Source organism: Dysidea avara, chromosome 14 (genome assembly GCF_963678975.1).
Source record: "Dysidea avara chromosome 14, odDysAvar1.4, whole genome shotgun sequence".
In the NCBI taxonomy this organism is placed as follows: domain Eukaryota; kingdom Metazoa; phylum Porifera; class Demospongiae; order Dictyoceratida; family Dysideidae; genus Dysidea; species Dysidea avara.
The window spans coordinates 8,786,954-8,798,818 of record NC_089285.1 but is presented as its reverse complement, the minus strand read 5'-3'; the positions used below and the strand labels follow the sequence as shown (position 1 = coordinate 8,798,818).

Here is an 11,865-nt window from a genome sequence, read left to right as displayed (position 1 = left end):
ACTTTCACAAAGTTGTGATACCAGTTTTCCCTTTCATACTGATGACAGCCCAAACATGGCCTTTTGCGGATACTTTGCCTTGATACAAAGACAACTGTGGGTCTCCAACAACTGAGACCACTTCAGCAAATTTGTCACTAATATAAACTCCAGCTGCTTCTGTTTACTGGTGCCCTGTATGAGCTGCTAGTAAGTGCTGCCTCTAAAGTTCACCCTAGTGCAGTCCTGCATCGAAGTATTGTCATTAAGCTGAAGTGATAGCCCATACCCATTAGAAGGATGTGGCTGTCATCTTGTCACCTTCTGCATCTGGCCTTCGATGATGGCAGCTGCTGTCACTGTTCTTCTTCTACTCTACTTACACTCAGACAGAGAACCAATACTATTGTACTGTAGTCTTAATCAAGCATTACACAAAACAATTAAACAATCAACATTAGTATAAATCTTGTACTAGCCACTAGCTGGTGTTGCAAATGTCTTCAAATTTTACAGTGTGCACGTCCACTGCCAGATTTCCTTGCAGTGGTTCCTTCAATTATACATCAATTGCACTAGGATTCCGCTAAATGGCTACACTGGATATAGTATATAGTTGTATCAAGAGTTAATAGTAAAAGGGAGGGAGAGCGTCTAATGTTGAATAGGTCTGTGTAAAATGAGCACACCATAAGAATGGATTCTGGCTAGACACATTAATTGGTTCAAAGGTGTGGTTAAGATGGCAGCACATGAATTAGCACCAGTATCGATACTATATTTTTTGTGTAGTGATCTCGTGATTGGACAACGTGACTATAGAGAAAAGAATGCTACAGCGGAGAGTGAAGAGTCAAAGCCTAAGAAAAAGTGTGATAACAATGACTAGTACCATGTGGCAACAATTAAAGCTGTTCATTATTAAGAACAATGCATGCTTATATATTGTGTGCATTTTACACGTGAAGGTGTCAATGATCTTTATAGGACTAATTACAATATACAAAAATAAGGTTACCATAAAATCTGTTACTCTGTTACACTATCCCCCTCTTTCAAGTGGACTGCCCACAGTCCAGGAACTAGTGTCGTAGATAATCATCATAACGTATAGGTGGATGTCTTGTTCTATCAGAATACCAGCGTGGTGGTGTCAGAGTAGTAACTACTTCTGGTCTTTAATTGTTTTCAGATGAAGGAGTGTTCACAATTGGAGTTTGTACGTTGTCATCATCAGCAGGAACCAGTTCTAGATTTTCACCAAACACATGTCCAGAGGTAAGTGTAGGTGTGTTTAGCTGTGAGGATGTCTGCTGTCTTGCTGTATTATCGGGTGGCATTTGACAACTTCTTGACTACCTTAAAGGGACCAGTCCACTGATGCTGTAATTTGCTTCTGGAACCTTTCTTCGTGACTGCAGAGTGTAGCCAGACTAAGTCACCAAGTTTGTGTGGCTGTCTCTGCCGAAGGTGTGCCTTAGATGCTTTCTCTCTGACCAGGTCATAAACAGTTCTCAATTGCTTTTGGAGTGCTACAGCATATTCTCCAGGGGTAGAATTTGCAGGTGAAGGTGGACTAGTCTCATACATTACATCAAGTGGTAAGCGTGCCTGCCGGCCAAACATCAGATAGAACGGCGTATGACCAGTGGAAGCTTGCACACTGCTATTGTATGCCATACACACTTTCCGAATATAATTTTCCCACTCGAAAGGATGGTCCTTGGCACGTGTTGAGAGCATATCAAGCAGAGTCCTATTAATTCTCTCTACTAGGCCATCACTTTGTGGATGGTATGGTGTTGTTCTTGTCTTTTCAATGTTCAATAAATGACAAATTTCTGCAATAAGCTTTGATTCAAATTGACGGCCTTGGTCAGAGTGTAGTTGCTCTGGGATGGAAAATTGCATAAATACCTCATTAACAAGCTTCTCTGCTACTGTGGCTGCTTCTTGGTTGGTAATTGGGAAAGCTTCCATCCATCAAGTGAAGTAATCTCCAACCACCATTATATATGAATTCCCCTCTTCACTCTCTGTCAATGGTCCTAGTAAATCAACTGCCATTATCTGGGTAGGGTATCCAGCTGAAATAGTCCCAAGAGCTGCACGTTGTCGTGGAGCTGGTGTTTTACGTGTGGCACATGTGGGGCATGCTTGACACCAGTTACAGACGTCTGTGTAATGGCAAGGCCAGTAGAAACGCTCCTTCAGTTTGTTAAGGCACTTATCTTGACCTAAATGACCCCCACAAGCCCCTTGGTGAGTTGCACGTAGCACTTTAGTGCACAGGTTGGTTGGTACTACTAGCTGTTTTCAAAAAGTTCCACTTGTTGGGTGCATATAGCACCTCCACAGTACTCTGTTGTGCACAATCAGCTGGTCCCACTGTAGGAATCGACGATATTCCAAGCTTTGACCTTTAGCTAGATCTGGGTCAATGATTTGCTTCTATTGTTGGAAATCATGCATATCCTCAGAAGAGTAACCACAGATAATCTCACTTGCTGCAATAGTTGAGATCACTTGTTCGGTAAGATGGGATTCTCTGCCACACTGTCGACATGGATAACGTGAGAGGGAATCTGCATTAGTGTGCTTTCGGCCTGGGCGATGAATAATAGTAAAATGGTACTCCTGCAACTTTTCCAGCCATCGTGCGAGCTGCCCTTCTGGCTCTTTAAACTGCTGGAGCCATGCCAAAGCCCCACGATCCGTTTGGAGGGTGAATGGACCACTGTGAAGATATTGCCGGAAGTGCTAGAGAAAATACACCACTGCTAAGAGCTCTTTCCTGGTCACACAATAATTTCTCTCCGACCTTATGAGGGTACGACTTGCATAGCAAGTTACATGTTCAGCCCCAACCTGTATGTATTTGGGAAAACACTGCTCCTATCCCAGTGTCACTTGCATCAGTATCAACAATGAACTGCTGTGACCAGTCTGGAAGGGCCAATGTTGGTGCAAAGGTAAGATGTATCTTCAATGTTGTAAATGCATCTTCACACTATTCAGTCCACTTAAAAGGGGCCTTCTTCTCAGTCAATTGGTGCAATGGTCTTGCAACAGCAGCAAAATCCTTCACAAAGCGTCTATAGTAATTTGCCAGACCAAGGAATTGCTGTACTTCCTGAACTGAAGTGGGCTTGGGCCATTCTTTCACTTTCAATGTCTTGGAAGGATATCAAGGTAAACAAGGCTAGATGACCATTGAAGTCTGGCTAGTACAGAATCCACTAGATGCTGAAAAGTGGCTGGAGTGTTACAAAGCCCAAAGGGCATTACATTGAACTCAAAGAGGCCTTCCTGAGTACAGAATGCAGTTTTTGCACGGTCTTCTGGTGCTATCTGAACTTGCCAATAGCCACTTTTCAGGTCTAATGTTGAGAACCAAACCGACCCTGCTAGGGTGTCCAGCGTGTCATCTACCCTGGGGAGTGGGTAAGCATCTTTGGTTGTTGTGTTATTTACCTTCTTATAATCTACACAAAAACGTGTAGTACCATCCTTTTCTTGACGAGGACAATCGGAGAAGCCCATGGACTCTTGGATGGTGAGATTATTCCCTTATCTGTCATTTCCTGTAAAAGTTGGTGTACAGTGTCACGGCGGGGGAGTGGTACTCTTCTTGCCGGCTGGCTGATTGGTGGTGAGGTACCTGTGTTTATGTTGTGTTGTAAAATACTCGTTCGTCCTAACTCCTCAGGATTAATAACTACTACATCAGTGTAATGTGAGAACAAGGCTACGAATTGTTCTTTCTCAGCATTAGTGATGTCATCAGGAAGGGGGTGTGCTAGTGGCAATTCATTGTTGTGAATAGATCCCTGTGAAGGTGTACAGTCTTCACTTCTTGTGGTGCTACATATGTTGGAGTCATTTGTTAGTTCAGCGATAGCAATTCTGCTCTTTCTATATAGAGTTGCTGGTGTTAAGCCTGTGTTCACAACCCTCAGTGGCACAGTATCACCCTGGTTTGATACTAATGCCCTAGCTACACAGACAGGTAATGTATTGGTGTCATCGCTTTCCACCAACCATGTTCCCTGTACATCTGAGTGTACATGACCCATGATCTCAAGTTCACTGCCAGCAGGAACGGTTACTGTATCCATCATTGTAACCTTAGCACACCCCACTGTCCCAACGCTAGAATGTGATGAAAGTGGAACTATTTTCTCATCTATAGACAATTCTCCCTTGGCAAGGTTTAGCACGCATTTATTTGCTTCCAAAAAGTCTAGCCCCAATATTGCATCAGCTGTAATTTGGTCATCCACAATAAACTTATGCTGAAATTTAACCCCTGTAATTGTTAATTGAATAGTTGCTGAGCCTTGTGCCTGAAATATACACACGAGCACGAGGGCGCAGCCCGAGTGCGAGTGTGTATATTTCAAGCTTATTGGCCTCAGACTTTACATGTTCCCAGATTTTACATGTTCCCAGACTTTACATGTTCCCAGGCTTCACTTTTAAGAAGACACACTCCTACTTAGCTAGTTGGGTACCGTTAATTAAATTCGCCACGGTACCACAGCCTCAAGCCTGGGGTTACAAAATTCCATTACTGGATTGTCGTAGACCCGTATACACTCTCAGTTAGGTAGTGCCGACTACGCCAGTGTGACAACGATGACTAGTACCATGTGGCAATTACAATAAGAACAATGCATGCTTATATATTGTGTGCATTTTACACGTCAAGGTGTCAATGATCTTTATAGGACTAATTACAATATACAAAAATAAGGTTGCCATAAAATCTGTTACTCTGTTACAAAAGCATCAAGCGAAGACTATGAGTAAAAGCACAAGGAAGACACTGCAAGCCTCCATTAGAGCTATGGACATGAATGTTCTTGTAGGCGAAGTTGTCACTGCTCTACGCAAACAGTGTTTTGATGGCTCCCTGGCAACTTTAGTGAACAAGTTGTGTGAATCGAAGCACTTGTTACAGGAAATGGTTGACTACCATCACAACATGTTCACACAGCTTTATTCGGACTACAAGAAAGAGAAGAATTCCCAAATAAGGTTTAAAGTGGGCCTCCTATTACAGTAAACAGTACTCTGTGAGTGCCGTTGACTTAGTAGAAGACAGTCATCCTGAGCTAGTTAGTTGAGGCAGGCTTGGCTGGGCTTCAGCAAGGAGCATAAGGCTCCAGTACCAGCAAGTAGACCAGTGATGATGGCTTTTTCAACTGCCATGTGCAATTTTTTGATGGAACACATTAGGTCTTTTCAGTCAAGCCAAAGTTATACAACTGAGACAAACACAACAAGTAATGAAGTCTTTGAAGAAGTTGGAGTGTACTATCGTTTTGATGGTATGTGAAATGCTTCATCATCACTATGATCAAATCTACAGTGCAAAGAACAAGAATTTGATGTCCATTGAGTTCAGCATTTTACAAGCAGTTCTTTCATTTTTACGATAAATGGACATAAGTCTGAAGTAGGTTGCAAACCCGACAAGTTTTAATGAGCATGGAAGTAATTTAATAATGGTACATTATTTACTGTACCTATTTTAAATGTAATTTTTAGGGGTGCACCGATACGTTAATCGGCTTATCGGTTAATAGTTTATCGGCCATTATTTACGTATATTGGAATTGGATAAGTGACTACCGATATAGCTGATATTGATCACGTGATATATAATTTACCTTTTACCCATGTATATTCTCTCAACAAGCAGCTACCTCAAGAAGATCCAGCTGGGGCGAAGATTCTATATAGCCTGGGCCGGCAAGGCTCATTAATACATTCAGTATCATTAATTACATTTTTATATAAAATAAACCTGTTAACAAACTATAAGCTAGTATACTTAATATTACTGTACTAACATTGCTTAAACTCTGGTAAGTTCTCAGATAAGTGTACTAATAAGCCGTCCACCAACCTGGCAATTACTTCTATTTAAAGCCATACGTACAATACTCACATGAGCTGCTAATTGAAATTCCACTGGCTGTAACTATGGTTTAGCTGTTGATGCTACGTGGAGTAGTAGAATGTGCCTACCATTATCAATACATTTTTAAGAGTTGTGTTGGATACCTACGAGGAAATGACAATTAGCTAAATAGCTATGTCTAAGAGGCGATCACCTATTTGGGAGTACTTCAAGGTAACGGAGGATCCATATGCAATGTTACTAACTGCAACGAGAGTGTGTCTCGTGGATACATAACTGAAACAATTATGCCTCAGCTACATGAGAATTGCAAAAAGGGAGTAGAAAGTCAACTCAAAGGTGTACCGCCTTTCAGTTTCACAAGTGATCTCTGGAGCACAACCCTAAGTGTAAACTCCTTGATGAGTCTCATGGCACACTGGGCACCCTGTTAGGGTGTCCTGTTTTACATGCACAATCTTTTGAAGGATCACACACTGGGAAACAAATACATAGAAAGCTTCAGGAAATGTTGACACAATGGGGAATCCAGGAAGATCAGATCCACATGGTGCTTAGAGACAATGGGACCAATATGGTCAAAGCTTTGAATGATGCTGGCCTTTCTCACTATGGTTGTTTGGCACACACCTTGCAGTTGATTATACATGATGGAGTGCTTTATCAAAGAGCAGTAAATGATTTACTGGCTTCCTGCAGAAGAATAATTGGCCATTTCAGTCACTCTTGTCTGGTTTATAGTCGCCTTAGGGAAATACAGGAAAACCTTGGCTTACCACAGCATCGGCTTATTCAGGATGAACCAACAAGATGGAACTCTTCCTTGTATATGATGCAGCGAATTCTTGAACAGAAAATGGCATTAGCTGTTTATGCCACAGAGAAGTCAGTCATTCAGCTACCTTCACATCAACTGGATTTGACTAGAGTTGGGCGGTATCAAAAAAGTAACTCCACGATTATTGTGAGGGGAAATATCACGGTTATTGTGATATTTACCATAGTACTGTAATTATTAAAGATCAATGAGTAAATGGCTCTCACAAAGTACATGTAACACCATTATAGTAGCACATAATAGTTGTATTGTATATATGTACTATTATTACTTTTTGTACTTTCATTTTAGAATGATATAATGGAACAAAGTGAAATTATGATCATTTATCATCACTGAATAAACAACTTACAGACAGAGTACACTACAAAACACACTTATTTAGTAATGCACAACATGTTGTCTACATACATAATCATGGGTATAACGTCAAAAGTCTAAGACATGTTTTTAGATAAAAAGATTACATAATCACGTTTTCTGCTGAAAGTCTGTTGCGCTGGGTGTTGACAATATTTCCTCCCTTACTAAACAATCGCTCTGATGGAACGCTTGTCCCACAAATACACAAATATTTGCGGGCCAAGTATTGCAAGGCTGGAAACTTCTGTTTCTCATGTTCCCACCAGTGTAGTGGATCAGTGTCAATGTGTACTGGTGGATACTCCTCGTATCTCCTTATTTCCTTCTCCACTTTCTCTTCACAAGACAAGTCTTCTTCACCAACTGGCTTCACACAATGCTGTAAAATTGCACTAAGTCCTTTAAGTTTCTTCTTCTTCACAACTTGTTCTGTAGACTCTGTTTCTACAGCTGGATCTGTTGGTGGAGGTCGTGGTGGCAACAAACTTTCTAACTTTGAAACTGCGTCTTCTTTTATCTGGTAAAACTGCCTCTTCTTTTATCTGGTAAAGTACTTCTTCTCTGTCTACAACAAACTTGCAACGAAATCTTGGATCAAGAAAACTGCATTTATCTAATAATGTTTCTGTGAGTCCGCTGTAACGATCTGAGAGATCCTCCCAAATTTTTTCTTTTATCTGTTCTACAATTGGTCTGTCACTAGGTTTCACATCCACAATTGTCTTCAAAATGTGATCAAGGAGAGGACGAACTGCTGAAATTGTGACATGTTTTTCTCCTGATAATGCATCTGTAAATTCATGTCTTCAAGATTGGCAAATTCATTCTCACTGGGCATCTTGTTCCAGTGCTTCCTATCTTCTGCAAGCACTGCACATATGGCCTGATGTTGTTCAACTATCCGTGCCACCATTTGTTATGTGGATCCCCACCAGTGTTGGGCAAGTTACTTTGTAAAAGTAACTAGTTACATATTACATATTACTTGCAACTGAACTATTTAGTTACAGTTACATATTACCCATAAAATAAAGTAACTGTAATAATATTACATATTATATTACTTTGTGTCCACAGCCTTAAGCTGTCACGTATGAAACTACCACCTTATCACGTGACATGATTGCGTTGTTGGACAATATGCAAATTTTGGTTATAAGTAAGAAGCTGGTGAATAAGCTTTATTCAGTAGGCCTCGTTACTTCGTTGTGGCTAGCCGTTACTCAGAGGACAACTAACGAGATTAGTAACTTCGATACTTGTAGTAATAATATTACGTAATATTAGACTCGTTACAGTAACTATATTACTTAGGTAACGCGTTACATTTGTAAGTAAAGTAGCTTGCGTTATATTACCTGTTTTTATAGCGTATTTCGTTATATTACTTTGTTACCACAAAAGTAATAATATTACGTAACGCGTTACATAAGTAACGCGTTACTCCCAACACTGATCCCCACCTAGTGCTCACATCTGCTATCAACTTGTGCTTGGGTAAGGCTAAATCTTCTTGTTTCTGACATAAATCACGGCTTTTCTTCCAACTGCGACTAAAAACTTCAATCAGAGAATGACATTTCTTCACAGCCTGTTGTACACGATCAATATTAACTGCCTTCATCACAGCCAAATTAAGGTTGTGGCCAAAGCAATGAGCCATTCACACTGAAGCATTGCAAATGCTGCCACAAAATTTGAGCCATTATCAGTGGTAGTAGCAACAACACGGCTTATGCTAAGGCCCCAGTTTCCCAGTACATCTTGAAATGCTTCGGTAATATTTTTACCAGTATGATCCTGAAATATAGCCACAGTATCTAAGCAAAGAGACTGAAGGCGCCAGTTGGAATCAATGAAATGAATTGTAAAACTCATGAATGGACTATTGGAATTGCTGGTCCACAGATCAGTAGTTACTGCAAAATGACTGGCTTGTGCTAACTTAGGTATAACAATATTTTCCTTTACTTCATTGTACAAATGAGGAAACTGATGCTCCACAAAGTATTTTCAACCTGGTAGCTCATACCTTGGATTGAGCTTAGCCACCAACGCTCTAAATCCTGGCTTTTCAACTGTATAAAATGGCTGCTCGTCTTTAGCAATAAAATAGGCCACAGCCTTATTCAACTCTAACGCACGTGGTGACTTAGCACTAAATTTCTTAGTAGCTTCGATTGCATCAGTAATAGTTGGCTGGTCAGGCGGTGGCTGACTTGAACTGGCCAACTGGGAGTTTTGACGCGATGAATTCTCTTTCTGCGCCGACAGGGCTTCAGTGTATAACTCCGCATGGTGCTCTTTCAAATGATTCATCAAGTTGCTAGTGTTGCCTCCCTTCGCAGGAACGCTTCTGTAACATGTCCGACAAACTGGCTTGTCTGCTTCCGAAGATTATAACACCGGTTTCGTTTGTCTTTAGCCCAAAGTAGTTCCATATTACGCTACTAGAGCGCGGTTTTTTCACCAACCGCGTATCTTCATTGTCTGCCATATTGACCGGAAATGAAGTCTTCACGTGGATTATATGCATGCGCCATTTGAATATCGTCAATACCAGTTTCACGGTTCTTCAGAAATTACTTCGGTCTCGGTTATTGTGGACTTCAATACCGTTGCAAACCGTCATACTGGTATACCGCCCAACGCTAGATTTGACCACCAAAGTTGTTACTGCACTGTCTCCAATTGAAGAGGTAACAAAATCTATATCTGCTGATGCTGTTGCTGCTATTTCAGCCATAATACTATTCGTTAAACTTCTATCCAAAACATTCAATGACCAACAAGATAATCACGGTATCTGTAGAACAAAGAGTGAAATGGATCTTTCATTGAAAAGGAGGTTTGAAGAAATTGAAGATAATGAAAAATTGGCAGTCGCCACCTTGGTGGATTCTAGATTTAAAGACAAATTTTTCAGTGGGCCAGCTGTGATTGAAAAAGTCAAGAAGTTGGTCCGGGATCTTGTTAAGTCAGTAGAAGTAAGCAGCCACCAAAGTGAAGAAGAGCCTCCTGCAGAGAAGCGTCCATGTCCAGAGTCTGGTATATGGAGCAGTGGTTCAGCAAGAAAAGTGTCTACTTCTTGCAAATTACATGAGTTGCTTACATTTGCTCCTGCTTCTTCGAACATGTCTGAAAATGTCTTCCTGATTGAGTTTAGGAGAGAGAGTTGCTACAGTTGGTGGGCTAGCAACTACTACAGATTTCCATCGTTGGCTAAGGTCGCACGCCAATACCTTTCAGCTCCACCTACATCAGTGGCTTCAGAACGATTGTCCTTTGGGGCTGGAGATATTTATGATGAGAAGAGGAGCAGAGAATGCAGAGATGCTGTTGTTCATTAGGAACAACTTTAACCTTTGTCACCATTAACATCACTTATGTATCTAATGTTCATGAAACAATTATTCAATTTTAACAATGATGTGTACAGCAAAAATTAAAAATAATTATATGCAGCATAATCAATCACATATACTGTACTTCAATATCGGTATCGGCCATTATCTGCTGTATTTTATCGGTTATCGGTATATCAGCAAAATCTTGTATCGGAGCACCCCTAGATATTTTGTAGATTGCACATGATGAAATAAAGGAACAGACAATGCACAGAACTGAATTCTTAAATGCACTGTCCAAACAACTGCCAGTGACTACCTTTGATAGTGAAGCTCTTAACAATGTGTATGAAGAGCTTACTAGAAAACTGTGCAACACAAGAAGTCAAGAATTTTTGTCAGCTACAAACAAGAATCCTGGGGTTGGAGGGAGTTTTTTCCTTACGTTGGCCCCCTTCTGTTACACCTTATCAGTCATTACTTTATTAAGTAATCACACAAAGTTATCAAGTACTGTATAATATACACTTAATATTTGAAATATTAATTTACAGCAACCATTGTTGAAATTCTATGTTACGAGGTTCATACTTCTTCTGTAAGAGCAATTCCGAATAGCTCAGTTACTGGTCCCAGTACCCAGCGTCACTGTGATGTTGTGCTTTGCTTAACTAAGTGTGTACACCTTGCTGTAACATAGTTGCACGAATCCAGCTTCCTCCCTGCATTGTGTTTAAATTGACTAAATAAACCTGATATTCTCAGTGGGGACACAAAATACCCTGCGAACTTCTTGAAAAAATAGTCACAGAAACCTCAGAAACCATAAATGTCAATACAAAGTAATCCCAAGCTATATGAGTAAATATATAACACATCTTAACTAATGATCTAACTTAATTATCCACTTACTCTGCCATGAGAGAAAGGATTTCTGCATGTTGGATGTGTGGGGAAACTTATCATCTATAAAAATGACCATGACAGTTAAACAATGCACCATACAATGAGAGGTATCTTCAGTCAGCAGTGTTGAGAGCCAAGATGTAAAGTACTGGTTTACATTTAAAATATTCTGCAACACATTTGAATCCATACAATCGACTTTCTCATGGCTTAGGAAACCCCTTTCAAAAAGCGAATTGCATGCCTCTAAGCAAACGTTCAGTTGTTTGCAGTGTAGCTACAACTTGCTTTAAATACTGTTAAATATGTTATTGCAGTGCCTGCATGATAGGATAGCACCACATAATTCTGCTGTTTAGTTAACTCCATGTTCACATCACTTTAATTATTAGGCTTGCATGATTGTGAAATAAGGTTCATGATATCACTATGCATGCTACTCAGTTTAGGACATGATCTTTAATGCTTCATTCCTAAAGCACTGATTCATGTTGTTGCGGTTA

The 11,865-nt window shown here is 40.3% G+C and overlaps 1 protein-coding gene across 1 annotated transcript; it reads left to right on the top strand.

Moving 5' to 3' along the window:
* The first annotated feature begins 9,643 nt into the window (after positions 1 to 9,643).
* On the top strand, positions 9,644 to 10,459 carry LOC136244042 (zinc finger BED domain-containing protein 4-like). The gene has a single exon (XM_066035567.1). The coding sequence runs from the start codon at positions 9,644 to 9,646 to the stop codon at positions 10,457 to 10,459; it is 816 nt and encodes a 271-aa protein (XP_065891639.1).
* The last annotated feature ends 1,406 nt before the right edge of the window (positions 10,460 to 11,865 follow it).

Coding starts and splice junctions, on each gene's coding strand:
- LOC136244042 (XM_066035567.1), top strand. CDS start 9,644: ATGCGCCATTTGAATATCGTCAATACCAGTTTCACGGTTCTTCAGAAA.